Source organism: Panulirus ornatus, chromosome 20 (genome assembly GCF_036320965.1).
Source record: "Panulirus ornatus isolate Po-2019 chromosome 20, ASM3632096v1, whole genome shotgun sequence".
Lineage (NCBI taxonomy): Eukaryota > Metazoa > Arthropoda > Malacostraca > Decapoda > Palinuridae > Panulirus > Panulirus ornatus.
This window is the reverse complement of record NC_092243.1, coordinates 40,354,878-40,378,083: the sequence shown is the minus strand read 5'-3', so window position 1 is coordinate 40,378,083 and position 23,206 is coordinate 40,354,878. Positions and strand designations below refer to the sequence as shown.

General features: G+C 39.8%; 1 protein-coding gene across 2 annotated transcripts in view; it reads left to right on the top strand.

Moving 5' to 3' along the window:
• The window catches only part of LOC139755961 (uncharacterized), a 98,476-nt gene extending 78,596 nt beyond the window's left edge, over nt 1-19,880 (top strand). For both annotated transcript variants that reach the window (XM_071674796.1, XM_071674797.1), the window contains exons 4-5: nt 9,656-9,791; nt 17,723-19,880. In XM_071674796.1, the coding sequence (XP_071530897.1) occupies nt 9,656-9,791; nt 17,723-19,026 (1,440 nt within the window). In that variant the 3' untranslated portion in view covers nt 19,027-19,880. The remainder of the gene's footprint in view (nt 1-9,655; nt 9,792-17,722) is intronic.
• The last annotated feature ends 3,326 nt before the right edge of the window (nt 19,881-23,206 follow it).

Here is a 23,206-nt window from a genome sequence, read left to right as displayed (position 1 = left end):
GAGTGGATGTTACAGTAATACCAAGTATGTTCACTGAGTCAAGAGCTGGAGTTACAGAAACGTCAAAAGAGAGATGAGAGTTGTGAGGAGTTTTTGATAGAGGAATGGGTAGAAACTAGGTCTTGGAGGCATTAAACTTAACTAGATTTTGTGTACCTCACTGAGATATCCTGCCCAGTCTGAGTTTATTGAGGAAACTGTCAATATGAGATGCAGATCGAGTGAGAGAAAAGGCAGTGGAATTGAAGGATATGGATGAATTCATTGTTGAGTCATCAGCATATGAGTGCATTGGACTATTTGTAGAGGAGAGAAAATCGTTGAAAAAGAGAGAAAGTGTAAGAGATAGGACAGAGCCTTGAGGGACACCGCTGTTGATGGAGAAAAGGGGGTAGGTAAGCTGATCATTAACAACCACAGAGAGGAAACTTGATATGAAGAAGCAATGTGAGGGAGGGAAACCAAAAGAGGGGAGCTTAGAGATGAGACCCTGATGCCATTCCCTGTCAAAAGCCTTAGATATGTTAAGGGCAACTACACATGACTCTCCAAAATCTTTCAGGAATGATGATCAGACATCAGTAAGACAGGAAAGAATATAACAGATGGATTTTGCCTTACAGAAGCTATACTGGTGAACAGAGAGAAGACTGCAGTTTTTGAGGTGTGTAAGAACATGGGAGTTGAGGAAGGATTCAAATACTTTGGAAATGGTAGATGTCAAAGCAATAGGACCATAGTTAGAGGGGTCAGAATGGTCACCCTTCCTATGGATGTGATGTATCAATGCATGCTTCCAAGGAGAAGGAAAAGTTTTGGTTTTTAAACAGAAACAGAACATACAAGCAAGGTGCAAGTTCAGAGGCACACTCTTTTAGTACCCAGGATTGGATGCTGTCAGGACTATAAGCTTTGCTTTTGTCCAGAGAAAGAAGCACTTTTCAGACAATTAAAAAGAGACCATGGGAAGGGGCATAGGATTAATGAGAGGAGCATCAATGGGTGAAGGAATGTTCGAGTTGTCCCAGGTGGAGTTTGAGGAGAAACAGGAACTAAAGAGAGTTGCTTTGTCTGTAGAAGAGACAGCTATAGTACCATCAGAATGGAAAAGTGAAGGGAAGGTAGACTGACAGAAGTTGTTAGAAAATGCCCTTAGCTAAAAACCAGAAAGACCTATCAGTGGATGGCAAGGAGAGGTTATCACTCTTCCTTTGAATAAAGGAACACTTTGCATTATGGATAACATGCTTGCAGTGATAAAAACTGAATGGGAGCCTGAGGAAGGAGAGGCTTTCCAAGCCCAATATGCCTGATCCCTTGCCCGAATGGCCTCAGAACAGGAATGGTTGAACCATGGATTGGATGAAGAGGTCATCTTGGAAGAACAGGGACTAAATACTTCCATTCCCACAAGAATAACCTCTAATAGTGTTTGGCGGAGACAGAAGCATCACCACATAAGAGACAGTAATTTACCCAAGGAAATTCAGAAAAGAAGTTACTTAAGTTATTCTAGTCAGCTTTGTTCAGGTAGTGATGATATTTTTCTCTTACACCTAAATGTCTTTTCCACTTTAGCAGGGTATTCTCTGGAACAAATAACCAATAGCCCAATTTGCACACATCTGTCCCTGGCTGTCTTATATGACATAATGAAATCAGACACTTCTTTCCATAGACAAGCCTTATAGACTTCTCCACAGTTTACCTTGATTGCTTCAAAGCACAGATTCAGCCTACTGACAGCATGTCGCTGCCCTTTACTATATTGCCTCAACTCATTCAATTCAATGCACCCCTCTTGTCCTCCTGAATATTCACTCCCTGATACCCAAGAGTTTCTTCACTTCATCCTCCCATCTCCTCCTCCATGTCCCTTTCCTCACTTATCTCCACTACTACTGATGGATAGATCCTCTTTTGTCGGTCTCTTCACTCAACCTCTCCATATGTCTAAACTGCTTAAGTACACCCTCAACAGCCCTCTCAGTCAGACTATGATTAGTATCACACACCTCTTTGACAGTGTTGTTTCCCTACATGATCATCCTACCTCACTCATCAATTTGTCTTAAAGCATTTGATTTCCAGCATATCATTCCCCCTTCCTTTCTTTTTTTGCATTCAAGCCCAAGGTATCTCAGAGCTACTACACCTTCTGAAAGGACCATCTTCTTTTTACCTAACAGACACTGAACTAGGACCTTAGCAACCTTTTCAACGGTGTAACTCATTTCAACCCTCCTATGTCCACTCCCAGTTATGTAAAGTACTCCTCTTTCTTTAGGTGTTCTCCATTAAAAAAAGTAATTCTTGTTTTTCCTCTGAGTTTTTCTAGTAACTGTAATTAGCTGAAGAATGGCTAGTCATACTCTACAAGTCTTGTATATTTCAAAATAAAAGATTTTACTTGGCTTGAAGTAGTTGATACATTCAGATGAGTTCACTTTAGGTTCTCAGGAAACAATAGTTATACTTACAATATACTTTAGCAGCTGGTTCTCAGGAAAAGGACCTCAACTTTGACTATAGTACTTTTTGTGGAGAATTCAGTGATGCATCTCAGTGTTGTGTCATAGTGAGACAGCAGGCCAAAAAGCAGCAGTTTGAGTGCGCAGGCCTCTTCATTATTTTTACAGAATTTTCAGGGGTCTTTTCTTGAAGAGCCTCTTGTGTTGTAAGCTGTGGTACAGATATGAGGCTCTACCAGGATCATATGACTCTAATGTTTTTTCTTTGACCTTAATGGTTTGGATGGATGCCTTGAAGTGGAAAGGGGTTTCCATCCCCAAAAAGGTCTTGTAAATGTGGGCTTTTGGTAGAAGGAACTAAAATCCTTTTGTGTCAGTTTGAGAGAACCTTGGGTTCAGTGACTCCTCATATCTCAGAATGCTATGACTCCCAAGTGTGGGATTCAGTTTTTCATAGAAAACAATGTGGTACTTTAATGCCTTATGAACAAGCCTCCTGCAGATCCCTCCCTTAAAAGAAAATGCCATGCCCTATCAAGATTGATTCCATGATAAATGAATGTCTTTGGGGAGAAATGCTTTCCAAGTGTACCTTATCAACACTTACTCTTTTGGTGGATCTCTTTGGCACAAAGGCAGATGCTACGTTCCTATGTATTCCTAATATTTGAAAATGGTTGGATCAGAGATGCCCAAACCATGGACAATTTGTCTTTCCCTCCTGTTGTCTAATGGGGCAACTTTTTCCAAATAATAGAGAATGGGATTTGTTGACCTCTATAGTTCAAAGTTGAGAAACCTTGATTCTAGGAGGTTTTTAGCTTCTCAATTCTCTTCAACTGATAACTGAAGTTTTATAGACCACCTTAACCTTGTTTCAGGAACCTAACATCAAAGCTCTGCACTTTGGCATTTACACATAGATGTTCTCAGATTTTGATAGCTTGAGATTTGAATAGGGATATTACAAGGGTACCCTACAGAAATCACTTTTTTGGGGGGATATTTGACAAAAACCTCTCATAAGGTACTTTTGATAAATTTCTCCAGTCTCTTTATCAAGAAAACTATAGTATCCCTTCTGCATCCTAATAAGGCTATCCAAAGCAGGCAAAAAATGTAGCATCTCAACAGTTCATCATAGTGCTCTCTTCTTGATAACCTTCATGGTGAAGAAATACAGCAAGTTACAATGCAGAGTCTAAACATAAGGAATTTTCCCACAGGCAGTGACATCTCTAAGCGATCAGTGGAGAGTACAAGAAATTTTGTGGGGAACTCTTTTTTTGTAACCAAGAATCGTAAAACCTTTCTCAGTGAGAAACATCTCTTCCTGGACCATGGGATATGCTCTGTGGATTTAGTCTACCTCTATGTCAGAAACCATAAGTTTAGGAATTCATCCTCCACTGTAGGCCTTTCTGAGGAACCTTCCTTTGAAAGAGATGAACATAGAGGTCTTTGGCTTTTCTTTAACGTCTATAAATGATCATTCATGCAAAATGTTACTGGTCAGTCTTATGTAGTTTAGTATAAGTTTTTATTTTATATGTCCTCTTGATGAGCCCTTCTTCTCTTACCCTATTCCTTCATGTTATTATGTTCTCATGGATCACACGACAAACCAACCTTGGAGGGAGATGTAGGTTTTGAAGTAGGAAGAACATTTTCTGGGATGGCATCCTGCAAGTATTTTTCTTGGTTTGGGTTTCTCCTTCTCATGTGAAAACCTTACTTTAAACTAATAGTGACCACCATCTATTGGAGGTCAGTACTGATGGCTGGGGAAGCAAGGGATGATTGCATCATTGTCAAGTGAAGGTACCGATTGGCAGAAGGTTGAATGTTGGGCCAAAACAAGGCCTTTACTGCATAATTATAGATGGTAAACAAGGAGTGAGTCATTTACCTACCCAGAATGATAGGATATTTAAGAGGTTTCTAAATCCTGGAGGTTTGAGATATCTGTCATGGCTAGCATGATACTACCCTGGAGAGAAAGTGATTTTCATACTTGAGAATGTACACTTTTTAAAATAATATATAAGTGAGGAAAGGCTGACAAAGAGGATATATGTGTCAGAGGTGGAGGGAACAAGGAGAAGCAGGAGACCATATTGGAGGTGGAAGGATGGAGTGAAAAAGATTTTGAGCGATTGGGGCCTGAACATGCAGGAGGGAGAAAAGCATGCAAGGAATAGAGTGAACTGGAATGATGTGGTATACTGGAGTCAACATGCTGTCAATGGACTGAAACAGGGCAAGTGAAATGTCTGGGGTAAACCATGGAAAGGTCCGTAGGGCCTGGATGTGGATAGGGAGCTGTGGTTTTGGTGCATTACATGACAGCTAGAGACTGATTGTGAACAAGTGTGGCCATTTTTTGTCTGTTTTTCAGGCACGACCTCACTCATGGTGGGGGTAGTGATGCTGTTTCCTTTAGGGCAGAATGGTGGCAGGAATGGATGAAGGCAAGCAAATATGAATATCTTTCAAACTATTCGCCATTTCCCGCGTTAGCGAGGTAGCGTTAAGAACAGAGGACTGGGCCTTTGAGGGAATATCCTCACCTGGCCCTCTTCTCTGTTCCTTCTTTTGGAAAATTTAAAAAAAAAAAAAAATGTATATATGTATGTATTTATGTATGTATTTATGTATTGGTTCTCAGTGAATGTAGGTTTGCGGCAGGGGTGTGTGATGTCTCCATGGTTGTTTAATTTGTTTATGGATGGGGTTGTTAGGGAGGTAAATGCAAGAGTTTTGGAAAGAGGGGCAGGTATGAAGTCTGTTGGGGATGAGAGAGCTTGGGAAGTGAGTCAGTTGTTGTTCGCTGATGACACAGCGCTGGTGGCTGATTCATGTGAGAAACTGCAGAAGCTGGTGACTGAGTTTGGTAAAGTGTGTGGAAGAAGAAAGTTAAGAGTAAATGTGAATAAGAGCAAGGTTATTAGGTACAGTAGGGTTGAGGGTCAAGTCAATTGGGAGGTGAGTTTGAATGGAGAAAAAACTGGAGGAAGTGAAGTGTTTTAGATATCTGGGAGTGGATCTGGCAGCGAATGGAACCATGGAAGCGGAAGTGGATCATAGGGTGGGGGAGGGGGCGAAAATTCTGGGGGCCTTGAAGAATGTGTGGAAGTCGAGAACATTATCTCGGAAAGCAAAAATGGGTATGTTTGAAGGAATAGTATGGTTGCGAGGCGTGGGCTATGGATAGAGTTGTGCGCAGGAGGATGAATGTGCTGGAAATGAGATGTTTGAGGACAATGTGTGGTGTGAGGTGGTTTGATCGAGTGAGTAACGTAAGGGTAAGAGAGATGTGTGGAAATAAAAAGAGCGTGGTTGAGAGAGCAGAAGAGGGTGTTTTGAAGTGGTTTGGGCACATGGAGAGGATGAGTGAGGAAAGATTGACCAAGAGGATATATGTGTCGGAGGTGGAGGGAACAAGGAGAAGAGGGAGACCAAATTGGAGGTGGAAAGATGGAGTGAAAAAGATTTTGTGTGATCGGGGCCTGAACATGCAGGAGGGTGAAAGGAGGGCAAGGAACAGAGTGAATTGGAGCGATGTGGTATACCGGGGCTGACGTGCTGTCAGTGGATTGAATCAAGGCATGTGAAGCGTCTGGGGTAAACCATGGAAAGCTGTGTAGGTATGTATATTTGCGTGTGTGGACGTATGTATATACATGTGTATGGGGGGGGGTTGGGCCATTTCTTTCGTCTGTTTCCTTGCGCTACCTCGCAAACGCGGGAGACAGCGACAAAGTATGAAAAAAAAAAAAAAATATGTGTATATGATATATATAAGCACCTGGTCATGAGAAGAAAGATCATGAGAGGCAAGTGTTTTGGGAGCAGCTGAGTGAGTGTGTTAGCAGCTTTGATGCACGTGACTGGGTTATAGTGATGGATGATTTGAATGCAAAGGTGAGTAATGTGGCAGTTGAGGATATAACTGGTGTATATGGGTTGTTAAGTGTTGTAAATGGAAATTGTGAAGAGCTTGTAGATTTATGTGCTGAAAAAGGACTGGTGACTGGGAATGTGTGGCATAAAAAGAGAGATATACATAAGTATACGTATGTAAGTAGGAGAGATGGCCAGAGAGCATTATTGGATTATGTGCTGATTGATAGGCATGTGAAAGAGAAACTTTTGGATGTTAATATGCTGAGAGGTGCAACTGGAGGGATGTCTGATCATTATCTTGTGGAGGCGAAGGTGAAGATTTATAGAGGTTTTCAGAAAAGAAGAGAGAATGTTGGGGTGAAGATAGTGGTGAGAGTGAGTGAGCTTGGAAAGGAGACTTGTGTGAGGAGGTCCCAGGAGAGACTGAGTACAGAATGGAAAAAGGTGAGAGCAAATGAGGGGAGTGGGGAAGAAATGGAATGTATTTAGGGAAGCAGTGATGGCTTGTGCAAAAGATGCTTGTGGCATGAGAAAGGTGGGAGGTGGGCAGATTAGAAAGGGTAGTGAGTGGTGGGATGAAGAAGTAAGATTATTAGTGAAAGAGAAGAGAGAGGCATTTGGGCAATTTTTGAAGGGAAAAAGTGCAAATGACTGGGAGATGTATAAAAGAAAGAGGCAAGAGTTCAAGAGAAAGGTGCAGGTGAAAAAGAGGGCAAATGAGAGAGTATCATTAAATTTTAGGGAGAATAAGATGTTTTGGAAGGAGGTAAATAAAATGTGTAAGACAAGAGAACAAATGGGAACATTGGTGAAGGGGGCAGATGGGGAGGTAATAACAAGTAGTGGTGAAGTGAGAAGGAGATGGAGTGAGTATTTTGAATGTTTGTTGAATGCATTTGATGATATAGTGATAGACATAGGGTATTTTGGTCGAGGTGGTGTGTGAAGTGAGAGGGTCAGGGAGAATGGTTTGGTAAACAGAGAAGAGGTAGTGAAAGCTTTGCGGAAGATGAAAGCTGGCAAGACGGCGGGTCTGGATGGTACTGCAGTGGAATTTATTACAAAAGGGGGTGACTGTTGTTGACTGGTTGGTGAGGATATTCAATGTATGTATGGTTCATGGTGAAGTGCCTGAGGATTGGCAGAATGCATGCATATTGACACTGTACAAAGGCAAAAGGGATAAAGGTGAGTGTTCAAATTACAGAGGTATAAGTTTGTTGAGTATTCCTGGGAAATTATATGGGAGGGTATTGATTGAGAGGGTCAAGGCATGTACAGAGCATCAGATTGGGGAAGAGCAGTGTGGTTTTAGAAGTGGTAGAGGATGTGTAGATCAGGTGTTTGCTTTGAAGAATGTATGTGAGAAATACTTAGAAAAACAAATGGATTTGTAGGTCGCATTTATAGATCTGGAGAGGGCATACGAGAAAGTTGATAGAGATGCTCTGTGGAAGGTATTAAGAGTATATGGTGAGGGAGGTAAGTTGCTAGAAACAGTGAAAAGTTTTTATCGAGGATGTAAAGCATGTATACGAGCAGGAAGAGGGGAAAGTGACTGGTTCCCAGTGAATGTTGGTGTGTGGCAGGGGTGTGTGATGTCTCCATGGTTGTTTAATTTGTTTATGGATGGGGTTGTTAGATAGGTGAATGCAAGAGGTTTGGAGAGAGGGGTAAGTATGCAGTCTGTTGTGCTTGAGAGGGCTTGGGAAGTGAGGCAGTTGTTGTTTGCTGATGATACAGCGCTGGTGGCTGATTCAGGTGAGAAACTGCAGAAGCTGGTGACTGAGTTTGGTAAAGTGTGTGAAAGAAGAAAGCTGAGAGTAAATGTGAATAAGAGCAAGGTTATTAGGTACAGTAGGGTTGAGGGACAAGTCAACTGGGAGGTAAGTTTGAATGGAGAAAAAATGAAGGAAGTGAAGTGTTTTTCGATATCTGGGAGTGGATTTGGCAGCAGATGGAACCATGGAAGTGGAAGTGAGTCACAGGATGGGGGAGGGGCGAAGGTTGTGGGAGCATTGATAAATGTGTAGATGAGAACATTATCTCGGAAAGCAAAAATGGGTTTGTTTGAAGGAATAGTGGTTCCAACAATGTTTTATGGTTGCGAGATGTTGGTTATAGATAGAGTTGTGCAGAGGAGGGTGGATGCGTTAGAAATGAGACGTTTGAGGACAATATGTGGTGTGAGGTGGTTTGATCAAGTAAGTAATGAAAGGGTAAGAGAGATGTGTGGTAATAAAAAGAGTGTGGTTGAGAGAGCAGAAGAGGGTGTATTGAAATGGTTTGGTCAAATGTAGAGAATGAGCGAGGAAAGATTGACAAAGAGGACATATGTATCAGAGGTGGAGGGAACGAGAAGTGGGAGACCAAATCGGAGGTGGAAGGATGGAGTGAAAAAGATTTTGAGTGATAGGGGCCTGAACATGCAGGAGAGTGAAAGTCATGCAAGGAATAGAGTGAATTGGAATGATGTGATGTACCAGGGTCAACATGCTGTCAGTGGATTGAACCAGGGCATGTGAAGCTTTTTTTTTTTTAAACTGTTCGCCATTTCCCGTGTTAGTGAGGTAGCGTTAGGAACAGAGGACTGGGCCTTTTTTGGAATATCCTCACCTGGCCCCCTCTGTTCCTTCTTTTGGAAAATTAAAAAGAAAAAAAAAAACATGGAAAGTTTTGTGGGGCCTGGATGTGGAAAGAGAGCTGTGGTTTTGGTGCATTATACATGACAGCTAGAGACTGAGTGTGAATGAATGTGGCCTTTGTTGTCTTTTCCTAGTGCAACCTTGCACGCATGCGGGGGTAGGAGGTTGTCATTTCATGTATGGCAGGGTGGCGATGGGAATGAATAAAGGCAGCAAGTATGAATTATATACATGTGTATATATGTATATGTCTGTGTATGTATATGTATGTATATGTTGAAATGTATAGGTATGTATATGTGCTATGTGTGGACGTGTATGTATATACATGTGTATGTGGGTGGGTTGGGCCATTCTTTTGTCTGTTTCCTTGCGCTACCTCGCTAACCTGGGAGACAGCGACATAGTATAATAAATAAATAAATATTATAAAAGAGTGGTATCTGTTTTATCCCAAAACTATGGAATCTTCTTTTTTCCCCAAAATTTGACGGGATGTTTGCATTATCAAGCCTCTAGATAGACACTGTTTAGACCAAAAGATTAAAGAAAGAATATTGTGCCTTAAACATTTTCTAGCACAAAAACATTATGTATATTTGAATACTCTTAACAAGCAGTCTTTTACCTCAGGTGGTCTCCAGTAAATACACAATGACTATGGCATTAGTAAAGAAAGGACTTGTTGGAAAAGCTGTTCTAGAGGAACCTTCTAAGCAGCCACCCCCACCTCCTAAACCAAAGAAACCTGTGAAACCCACCACATCAGGTAGTAATTATTATTTTTTTTCCTAAGTTAAGGATGCTGTAAAATTGAAAATAAATCAAGTTCTCAGTCATAACCCCTTACTGTAACTTATGTTCTTTTTTCTCAGCACACCATGGGTCTTCTTCATAAACATAATGTGGAGATGTTAAGTAATTTGTATAGAGAGCTATTGGATGTTTGTGGCATTGCAGGATAAAGGTGATTTACAGTTAATATTGTTTTTGTGGAACATAGTTTTTCATATGTGGAGAAATGACAGTGCATCAGAATATGTTTGTTGCCACTTTCATAACCTGAGATGATTTGAAAAAGCAAAAAAATGTATGTTGTAATGATTATTTGTGATTGTCATAAGTAAAAAGTCACCTTTGATGAGGCTCTATCACTGTCATTTAATGAAATGAAGTACAATCTCACTGGAGAACTTCCCACTTCAAAGTAGTCCACAATTCTAGATATTGATTTTTGTGCAGACTTTAAGATGCAGAAACTCCATAAAAGGGGTCCTGGGGTTATCTTTTTCTTACTAGTTCACTCTTTCCCACATGGTTAGATGAGTGCTAGGAACAGACAAAAAGTAGTGTCATTTACTTACATCTGCTCTCTAGTTGTCACTTACAATGTATTAACACCACAGCCCCCTATACACAGTCAAGCTTATCAGACCTTTCAATGGTTTTCTCTGACTTCATTTGCCCTGGTTCAGTTCACTGAAAGTTACCCACTTAAAAACAAATTACCCCAGTTTCCTCTATCCCATGCACACCTCTCACTCCTTGCATGTTTAGGCAGTAGTGATAGCTCACAGTCTCTTTCACTTCATCCTTGTATTTCCTCAGTCTTTTCTCATGCTTCCTCAACTCTTCCTCAACTTCTGAAACATATATCCTCATTAGAAGTCTCTTCACTTATCCTCTCCATATGTCCATGACATTTCAATACACCCTGTTAAGCTCTCTCAGTCAGTCATGCTTATCATACAACCATATGTGTCTCTAACAATGTCATTCCTTTGGCAGTCAGCCTTCCTCACACCACATATTATCAAGCATTTCATTTCCAAAACATTCACCCTCTCCCAGATCCATTATTACCCTCACAAACACTGACCTGACTTTCTACACTCTCTTCAGTGTATCCAGAATCTTTGTTCCTTTCACCCACCCTGTGATTCACTTCCTCTCCCATGTTCCATCGATACCATGTCCATGCTGAGTATCTAAAACTCTTATGTTCCTCTAAATTCTCTCCATTCAAATTCACACTCTTAACAGATGTGCCTCTCCTAAACCTCATGACCTTAATTTTATTCATATTATCTCTTAGCTTCCTCCTTTCATACACTCCCAAACTCAGACACCAATTTCTGCATTTTCTCACTCAAATCTACCAGCTGAGCCACATCATCTGCAAGTTGTAGTCGACTAACCTCCCAGGCATCCTCACCCCCAATATACTGTAGACCCACCCCACACTCCAAAACCCTTGCATTTACTTCCCTCACCACCCTATCCATAAACAGATTGAACTGCCACGGTGACATCACACACCCTTAACATGTCACCCTTCTCCTGGAACCACTCATCCTCAACCCTTTCAGGTTGCACACATGCTTTACTCTGTTGATAAAACTGTTCAGTGCTTCTATAACGTTTCCTCCTACACCATACATTTGAGTAGCATCTTCCATAGAGTATCTCTGTGGTCTTATCATATTCTTTCTTTAAATCCATAAAGACACATACCAACCACCTATCTTTTTCAGAGTGTATTTAACAAATTCTTTAAAGCAAAAACCTAGTCCACATATGCATTACCATTTTAAAGCCTTATTGCTTTTTCCCAGTTTGATGATTTGTGCATGATAATATGCTCTCAATCACCAGACTCTCATACAACATATCAGGAATCCTCTACATACTTTTTTCTTTGTGATTTGATTATTCATGATTTTTTCTCATGCCTTTGTATAATAGTGCTATACAGGCATTCCTCCAGTCTTCAGGCAACTCACCTTGAGCTATATGTACACTGAAAATTCTGACAAACTGATCAGCAACACAGTCGCCCTTTTTCTTTTGAAAGTCAACAGGCAGCCCCACCCACTCTAGTCACTTTGCCACACTTCATATCATACAAGGCTTTCACCTCTTCTCATTTCACCAAATCATTCACTTACTCACAATGCATACTTTAGAATTCCAAGCAACCTATATCTGCCATACTATCATTCAGCATGTTCTCCTGTCCTTCAAAATACTCACTCCAAGCCCTCTTTACCTCATCTTTGCTTGCTATCACTTTTTTCCATTTGCTTCCCTCACTGATATACCCAGTTTTTCTCTTGCATGCTAGTCAGTTATGATATAATCCAATAATGTTGTCCTTCCACTAACTACACTCACCCACTTGTACTTATGCATGCATCTTTTTCAAAACTATGTATTCCCAGTTACCAATCCTTTTAAAGCACCCATCTCCATACGTTGTTCATCATTTTTATTTACATTAGGAATTAATACTCCCAAAATATACCCTCAACTGTCACAACACCTACTCTTGCATTCAGATCTCCAAACATTGATACTTAGGTCTGTTCTACAAAACTGGTGGCTTACTCAGCTATCTTCATACCACTTTCTTCTTTAACGTAATCCTCTCTACCAAGTGTGCATAAGCTTTTGACATACATCCACCTTCCATAATCTGCTTTTATGCTCCCCAAATCAATCTAGGCCTCCCCTTCTTACACTCTTTAACTCTTTTTATTACCACACATCTCTCTTATCCTTTCATTACTTACTTGATCAAACCACCTCACACCACATATTGTCCTCAAACATCTCATTTCCAACACATCCACCTTCCTCTGCACAACCCTATCTATAGCCCACACCACACAACCACATAACATTGTTGGAACCACTATTCCCTCAGACATACCCATTTTTGCTTTCCGAGATAACGTTCTCGCTTTCCATACATTTTTCAATGCTCCCAAAACTTTTGCCCCCTCCCCCACCCTGTGACTCACTTCCGCTTACATGGTTCCATCTGCTGCCAAATCCACTCCCAGATATCAAAAACACTTCACTTCCTCCAGTTTTTCTCCATTCAAACTTACCTCCCAATTGACTTATCCCTCAACCCTACTGTACCTAATAATATGAATATGTACATGTGTACATTTGTATACGTCTGTGTATATATATATATATATATATATATATATATATATATATATATATATATATATATATATATATTTTTTTACTTTGTCGCTGTCTCCCGCGTTTGCGAGGTAGCGCAAGGAAACAGATGAAAGAAATGGCCCAACCCACCCCCATACACATGTATATACATACGTCCACACACGCAAATATACATACCTACACAGCTTTCCATGATTTACCCCAGACACTTCACATGCCCTGATTCAATCCACTGACAGCACGTCAACCCCAGTATACCACATCGATCCAATTCACTCTATTCCTTGCCCTCCTTTCACCCTCCTGCATGTTCAGGCCCCGATCACACAAAATCTTTTTCACTCCATCTTTCCACCTCCAATTTGGTCTCCCACTTCTCCTCGTTCCCTCCACCTCCGACACATATATCCTCTTGGTCAATCTTTCCTCACTCATTCTCTCCATGTGCCCACACCATTTCAAAACACCCTCTTCTGCTCTCTCAACCACGCTCTTTTTATTTCCACACATCTCTCTTACCCTTATGTTACTTACTCGATCAAACCACCTCACACCACACATTGTCCTCAAACATCTCATTTCCAGCATATCCATATATATATATATATATATATATATATTTTCTTTCTTTCATACTATTCGCCATTTCCCGCATTAGTGAGGTAGCGTTGAGAACAGAGGACTGGGCCCTTGAGGGAATATCCTCACCTGGGCCCCTTCTCTGTTCCCTCTTTTGGAAAATTAAAAAAAAAAGTGAGAGGGGAGGATTTCCAGCCCCCCGCTCCCTCCCCTTTTAGTCGCCTTCTACGACACGCAGGGAATACGTGGGAAGTATTCTTTCTCCCCTATCCCCAGGGATAATATATATATATATATATATATATATATATATATATATATATATATATATATATATATATATATATATATATATAGAGTGGCAGATATAGGGTGTTTGTGTGCAAAGTGAGAGGGTTAGGGAAAATGATTTGGTAAACAGAGAAGAGGTAGTAAAAGCTTTGCGGAAGATGAAAGCCGGCAAGGCAGCAGGTTTGGATGGTATTGCAGTGGAATTTATTAAAAAAGGGGGTGACTGTATTATTGACTGGTTGGTAAGGTTATTTAATGTATGTATGACTCATGGTGAGGTGCCTGAGGATTGGCGGAATGCGTGCATAGTGCCATTGTACAAAGGCAAAGGGGATAAGAGTGAGTGCTCAAATTACAGAGGTATAAGTTTGTTGAGTATTCCTGGGAAATTATATGGGAGGGTATTGATTGAGAGGGTGAAAGCATGTACAGAGCATCAGATTGGGGAAGAGCAGTGTGGTTTCAGAAGTGGTAGAGGATGTGTGGATCAGGTGTTTGCTTTGAAGAATGTATGTGAGAAATACTTAGAAAAGCAAATGGATTTGTATGTAGCATTTATGGATCTGGAGAAGGCATATGATAGAGTTGATAGAGATGCTCTGTGGAAGGTATTAAGAATATATGGTGTGGGAGGAAAGTTGTTAGAAGCAGCGAAAAGTTTTTATCGAGGATGTAAGGCATGTGTACGTGTAGGAAGAGAGGAAAGTGATTGGTTCTCAGTGAATGTAGGTTTGCGGCAGGGGTGTGTGATGTCTCCATGGTTGTTTAATTTGTTTATGGATGGGGTTGTTAGGGAGGTAAATGCAAGAGTTTTGGAAAGAGGGGCAAGTATGAAGTCTGTTGGGGATGAGAGAGCTTGGGAAGTGAGTCAGTTGTTGTTCGCTGATGATACAGCGCTGGTGGCTGATTCATGTGAGAAACTGCAGAAGCTGGTGACTGAGTTTGGAAAAGTGTGTGGAAGAAGAGAGTTAAGAGTAAATGTGAATAAGAGCAAGGTTATTAGGTACAGTAGGGTTGAGGGTCAAGTCAATTGGGAGGTGAGTTTGAATGGAGAAAAACTGGAGGAAGTGAAGTGTTTTAGATATCTGGGAGTGGATCTGGCAGTGGATGGAACCATGGAAGCGGAAGTGGATCATAGGGTGGGGGAGGGGGCGAAAATCCTGGGGGCCTTGAAGAATGTGTGGAAGTCGAGAACATTATCTCGGAAAGCAAAAATGGGTATGTTTGAAGGAATAGTGGTTCCAACAATGTTGTATGGTTGCGAGGCGTGGGCTATGGATAGAGTTGTGCGCAGGAGGATGGATGTGCTGGAAATGAGATGTTTGAGGACAATGTGTGGTGTGAGGTGGTTTGATCGAGTGAGTAACGTAAGGGTAAGAGAGATGTGTGGAAATAAAAAGAGCGTGGTTGAGAGAGCAGAAGAGGGTGTTTTGAAGTGGTTTGGGCACATGGAGAGGATGAGTGAGGAAAGATTGACCAAGAGGATATATGTGTCAGAGGTGGAGGGAACAAGGAGAAGAGGGAGACCAAATTGGAGGTGGAAAGATGGAGTGAAAAAGATTTTGTGTGATCGGGGCCTGAACATGCAGGAGGGTGAAAGGAGGGCAAGGAATAGAGTGAATTGGAGCGATGTGGTATACCGGGGTTGACGTGCTGTCAGTGGATTGAAGCAAGGCATGTGAAGCGTCTGGGGTAAACCATGGAAAGCTGTGTAGGTATGTATATTTGCGTGTGTGGACGTATGTATATACATGTGTATGGGGGGGGCATTTCTTTCGTCTGTTTCCTTGCGCTACCTCGCAAACACGGGAGACAGCGACAAAGTATAATAAATAAATAAATAATATATATATATATATATATATATATATATATATATATATATATATATATATATATATATATATATATATATATGCTGAAATGTGTGTGTGTGTATATGTCCATGTGTGGGCATCTATATATGGATATGTATATGTGGTTGAGTTGGGCCATTCCTCATCTGTTTCCTTGCACTACCTTGCTATTGCAGGAGACAGTGATGAAGTATAATATATAAATAAATATATAAATGAATATTATTTATTTATTCATTTTGCTTTGTCGCTGTCTCCCGCATTAGTGAGGTAGCGCAAGGAAACAGACGAAAGAATGGCCCAGCCCACCCACATAGACATGTATATATATACATGTCCACACACGCAAATATACATACCTATACTTCTCAACGTATACATATATATATACACATACAGCCATATACATATATACACATGTACATAATTCATACTGTCTGCCTTTATTCATTCCCATCACCATCCTGCCACACATGAAATAACAACCCCCTCCCCCCTCATGTGTGCAGGGTAGTGCTAGGAAAAGACAACAAAGGCCACATTTGTTCACACTCAGTCTCTAGCTGTCATGTAATAATGCACCGAAACCACAGCTCCCTTTCCACATCCAGGCCCCACAGAACTTTCCATGGTTTACCCGAGATGCTTCACATGCCCTGGTTCAATCCAATGACAGCACGTCGACCCCGGTATACCACATCGTTCCAATTCACTCTATTCCTTGCACGCCTTTCACCCTCCTGCATGTTCAGGCCCCAATCACTCAAAATCTTTTTCACTCCATCTTTCCACCTCCAATTTGGCCTCCCACTTCTCCTCGTTCCCTCCACCTCTGACACATGTATCCTCTTGGTCAAACTTTCCTCACTCATTCTCTCCATGTGATCAAACCATTTCAAGACACCCTCTTCTGCTCTCTCAACCACACTCTTTTTATTACCACACATCTCTCTTACCCTATTATTACTTACTCGATCAAACCACCTCACACCACATTTTGTCCTCAAACATCTCTTGATTAACACTTCATTTGCTAATGCTGTCTCAGCTAACATATAGAGTTTCTATCCCTCTATCTATATCTCTGATGCTTGTTCCCTTCAGGAACTCTCTCAAGGGGGTGGGCACAGCTAAAAGGTCTCAATTACTGGTGAACTTCAGTTCTGCATTTTAGCCTTTTAAGTGCCTCTTTTAAAGGACATTGGCCGAGGGCAACTCTAATGTTGTTTTCAGAGGCTCCTTACTAATGTTCCTACCAACTACTTTTACCTAATTTGTCTACCTAATGTTTGAACCTCTTACTTCTACCTAATGCTCCCACTTAATGTTCCTTCCCACATTTTCTACTCACTGTTTCTACCTCATGCTTATATCTAATGTTCCTACCTACTACTTCTATTGATTGCTCCAACCATTTTGCCAAAAAGTGGGGACAGAACATAGCACTCACTGCAGGAAAAACCTAGTTAGGAAGATTGAGTCATATGAGTCAAATGTTATCAGATTTTATGTGTGATAAAGAGAAATTTATATTTGCAGAAATAAGCTTCATAAAGATCTGTTCTCTTCAAGAACTTATTTTTATCATTCTAGTCACTTTTCATATTCTGTGAAATCCGATAGTTTGCCTTTTTTTGTATGTCTGTCTTTTTCTCATTAGTTGTCTGTCCATGCTTTGTGTTGTTTGTTTGTTCATATTTTCATTTGCTTGTATGCATATGAAGAATTTATTAAATTTAGTAAATTTACAATTAGCACACAAAGCATATAGTCCTTAGATTCTTGCTTCACATTGTAAAATTTAAGCTTCTTTTCATGAATTCATCCCTTTTATATGAGAAGCTATAAAATCTTGATCAATCTCAAGACCTCAGCTTATGATGTAGTAATACAATACTTGTATCAAGCCAGTTATTTTAAGAATAGTTGTAACAATCTGAGATTTTAAATATGAATTCATTTGCAAGTGTTGTAAGAAAGGATTTTTCTTCAGTTAAAGGTCCCAAGCTGAAAGGTGCTGCCAGAAGAGGTCGCCCACCCAAAGTAGGACGTCCTCGTAAAGCTGGTAAACTATCAGTTAAGTCTGGCAAGTTGATGATGAGGGGAGCAGATGAGAATATATCACCAGAAATTGAATTAAAGGAGGAACCTGTCACATCAGATGAGGAGGATACTGCACAGATGGATCAAGAGGATGCAGTTGAGACAGATGATGAAAATACACCCCTTAATTGTACTCTTTGTGGTAAGGAGTTTACATCTAGGACTCTTCTGATGTGGCATGTTGAAACACATGGGTTAAGCAGTGACTCATTCAATTGCGATGTGTGTGAAAAAAGTTTCTTGAATGCAGATAGCTTGATTAAACACAAAAAATTACATAAAGGAAAAAAGAAAAATGTAAAACGAAAGACAGGTTGTCAAGCCTTTAACATAACTCACTTCAAACATTTTAAGTGTCGACAATGCAGTAAAGTGTTTACAACAAAAAGCAAAGCAGAAGACCATGAAAGAACTCATACTGGTGAAAAGCCATTTGAGTGTGATATATGTGGGACTTGTTTCCGTCAAAAGAGTAATTTATCATCTCATAAGAGGGTAACGCATTTACAAGAAAGAAGGTACAAATGTGACTTGTGTGACAAAGCTTTTAAGTGGAAGCGATTATTAAATGGCCATATCATGAGTATTCATACCGGTGAACGGCCATATAAATGTGAATTTTGTGATGCTGGGTTTGTTTATCAACAACATTATAAAAAACATATGAGAATACATACTGGAGAAAAGCCTTTTAAGTGTGAAGTGTGTGATAAAGCATTCAATTCATCAAATAACTGCAGAGCCCATATGTTCACTCATTCAGACAAAAAGCCCTATGAATGTACTATATGTGGTGCAGGATTTATGCGCAAACCTCTTGTATTATCACACATTAAACAGCATGGGCATATGGAAAATCTCGAAGGTTATGTAAAAGCAAATGCTCCCACAACAGCAATAACTTCTGGGGAAGGTAGCAGTGGGGTCAATAATATTAGAAGCCCGGTTCCTGGCACAGTTATACGCAAGAGAAAACTGAGCCGTGAACCCACTCATGGTGGTGTGATGCATATACCTCAAGGACCTCCACAGCCAGCTCATAATAATATGGAGGAAAATATACCTCATTTTGTACTTCCTAATAATGAAAACAGAGAACCACCAAGTGCAGAAGCTATGGGCTACATGTTCAGCACATTTCCAGCTCAGGGTGCAGTTGGACATTATGCACCCCTTAATCTGGGCCAGTGGTGATGTTACTCTGTTGCTGAAGACTATGATCCTCATCATCAAAACCCTGTATCCATGGGAATAAATGGTAATGAATTTTGTAATATATGCCCATTATCATCACATTAATATAAGTGACTTTGAACCATTAGTCCATTCAGATAATGGGAATCAAAATGACTTAGTTTTTTCAGGCAATACAGGTTGATAAAATTTGGGATTAGATCTATTCTAATTTCATGTTGTGATAGTTGTAGTTTCATAGTTCATTTTGCAGATCAACAAATGGTAGGCCTGGCATGAAACACATTTTTTTTTATGATTTTGCTATGAATGTTCTGAAGATTTTGATTGATAAGTAATTGAAAGGTTGACATTCACTGCAAAGGGTAGGATGATATGCAACAGATTTTATAAGTGTCAGGGATATGTATAAAAAAAGATATCTTCATTTTTAAGTGGTATGGTAGGTTTGTAAATGACATGATAGTAACAAGTAAGAAACAAGAAGTTTCATGTGTTTACTTCTGGAATTGGACTAGTTTGACCAGAAGACTGCAAGTGCCATACTTAAAGTTTAGCTTAAGAAAGCCACATTGCATAGTTATTGGAAACCTACAATTTTTGATAAACTGATGGGTTGTTCATGTTGAAATTATGATAATAGTGTTTATTGTTAGAGTCTATGCAAGTGGTTATTTGTCTTGTTTTTGTCATAAGTGGATGTAATTTTGGTTTCGTGAAGGAGAATTATTTTGGTGCCTAAGAAGTTTTATTTATTATCTGTCTTGCAATAAAGATATAGTAGTAGTATTTTACCATTTTTTCTAAAGATTTCTTATATGTACAAAGTTGCATAAAATTTTTTTAAAAGACAACACTGTTTTCCTCATCCAAATGACAATTTTCTAAAGAAAAGTACCAAAGGAATATAATAAATGGGCCACTTGTGAGGATGCTGATAATCTTTGATGGTATGTGCAGTACATGATAAATCCTGGTTTTGGTCATTCAGGATATTTTTCATAAAAGATACCATCAACTTGATAGTAAGAAAATTACATGGTACTTGATGTGAATTTTTGTATTCTTATAATATGTACATTTGTATGGTTGTGTGTGACTGTACATTAATGTATGTGTTAATTGTATGTTAACATATTCAAACACAAACATTTGTATATCTGTCAATCTATCACTATGTTTACAAATTCAAACAAATTTTTGTATATCTGTCAATCTATCTATATATATCCCTGACACCCATTCCCTTTGAGGACTCCCTCAAGAGGGTGGCCAGGGTGAAAGTTTTCATGACTGGTGAACATCAGTTCCACTCCTTAGCCTTTAGTGCCTCGCCCCTAACAGGCCAGCTACTGGCAGAGGGCAACGTTAGAGCAGTGCTTTCAGAGTCTCCTACCTAATGTTCCTACCAACTACCTCTATCTAATTTGTCTACCTAATATTCCAACCTACTATATTAACCTAGTGCTTCCAGCTAATGTTCATACCTACTACTTCTACCTAATGTTTCTGCCTTATGCTCCTGTCTAATGGTTTGTATGTATTCCTGATTTGCATATCACTGTATAAATCTATCAATCTATAGCTTTGATGCCCATAACCTATGGGAACTCCCATCAAGGGGGTGGCCACGACTAAAGAGTTTCCCTAGCATGCACAATTCCACGCATTCTTCCACCATTTTTCTTCCTCTTGTACTCTTCCACTCTATTTCCACAAGTCACAGGTGGTTTTATCTCACACCTGCCCCTTTAATTGTACTATCTTACACTCTCCTTGTAAACTCCCCAACTTACATTCTTCCCATATGCCCAAACCACCTCAAAGTCATATGTTTCACCCACTATATCACTCCACAATTCATTTCCATTACATTCCTTGCAATACCACATTCTCATACACCCTGTCATTTCTTTCTTAATTTCATAGCTCATGCTTTTGTCAAATAATTCATTTACATAGCCTCTTAGATACTTGATTTATGTGACTCATTCCATGCCCATGTTTTGGCTGCTTAGGTCAGGGTTGAGAGGACTATCCTTTCTTCACTTCCATACTTACACCTATACCTTTCATTATGCTATTAAGAGACTCAATGCCTTTTCTACCCTGTACTGCTTTCTCCCTTATCACTCCTTCCATATCCCCAAACATATCCAAGATAGCTTCTAAATGCTTAAATTCTCTTTGCTCCTCCAGTCTTTCTTCCCCATACCTATGACACAGTTTAGTACACTTTTTTCTTTCGTTTCATAGGGTTTTGCAAAATGTATATCTTATCTGTTTTCTTTCAAACACCAATACTTTACTTTTACTTGCATTTCCATTCAGTTTCCTAGACTTACACACATCATAAAAGACGCTTACAACCTTCTGCAACTCCTCTTCACTCAGCGAACAACAAAGTATCATCAACAATCAGGCTTATCACTAGCCACCACACTTCACCACCACACTATCTCTAGACTCTCTTTCCCAAGTTTCGCTTTCATCTCTCTTATCACTTCATCCATTCCATCCTTATACGTTTATATTAAAAGGCCATTTGTGACATCACACAGCACCACCTCATACCTACATCTATACCAAACCTTTCACTCAATTCTTCATCCACTCTTACACATGCATTTGGTACTCCATAGAAGGCTTTCACACCATCCACCAGTCATCCCCATACCTCATATATCCCTAACACATCCCTTAAAGCATTCCACTCGACTCTGCCATATGCTTTCTCCAGATCTATACAAGCTGCATACACCTTTTTACCTTAAGCTGAATAATTTTCTATAGTCTATTTTCACCACAAAAATCTGATCCACACATCCCCCTACCTCTCCAAAAAAATAAACCTTATCCTGCATTTAGTCATCTCCACTACTCTATCAATCAAAACTCTTGCATACAATTTTCCTGGTACACTTAACAGATTTATTCTCCTAAAATTGCTACATACCCCTTTAGCACCTTTTTCTTTGAATTAGGGAACAATAATATCTTTCACCCAATCCTCAAGCACAACCTTCTGTTTCCATACTAAGTTACATATCAAATGCATCCCGTCTATCACACTTTCTCCTCTATACTTAAGCATTTCAGTTGTAATCCCATCCACTCCAGGTGCCTTTCCTACCTTCAGCCTCATTATTGCCCTTTTTATCTCCCTTCTTGCTAAACGTCCTTGCACTTGTATCCTCTTCCTTCCTTCCTCCATACCCATACATGTAACAAATGCTGCATCATCTTCTCCCACATTAATCAGTCCTTCAAAATACTCTTTCCATCTTCCTTTTCACTTCCTCCTTTTGATTCAGCAACTCCCCTTCCTTACTTCACACATTAAAATATTCACTCTGACATCCATCTCTTTCCATTTTCACCTCCATCTATACCAGTACAATTTCTTATTGTCCCTAAATTTTTCACTCATCTTTATTCTAAAATCTTCATCTACTCTTTCTTTGCTTTTCTGTATCAGCTTCTTAACATTCTGATTACACATCTTATATTCTTCCTCCTTTGCTGGACTTCGCTGGTACATTCCTTTAGAGCATTCTATCATATGCCATTTTCTTCTCTTCCACAGCATTTCTAATCTCACTATCCACCATGCATATTTCTTTTTATAGTTATATCTCACGACCTTGTATCCAACTACTAATTCCACAACCTGTAAGTCTTTCTCCAAACATTTAAGATATCTTACTGACACATGACTGCTTTCTTACATTTGCTGAACTCCCATCCAAACTTTCAGTCATCCTCCTTTCATTCTTTCTTTTTCATTTTCTCACTTGCCAACACTTATACCTTTCCAGTCTTCCTCAAACCATACTTTCATGTCTCCCTAAACCTTATATATTCATTCAAACATCAACACAAAGCATGTAAATATATTAAACACCATAAGAACACTTACCAGTGCTATCTTCAAACAAGAGGAAGAATCCCTCATTATCCTCTATAAACAGTTAATCCATTTTAACCTAATCTATGCCTCACCTACTTGATCATCCAACCCTTTCAAATGGTAACATAACAAATGTGTAAACCACAAGAAACATAGCACTCAGAACAATCATTTGCTGTTAAGCAACCAAAAACTAAACCCTACACAACAAAACAACAATACTCTCAAGACACTCCCATCTAAATATGCTTCTCATCATGTTCTTTGCAA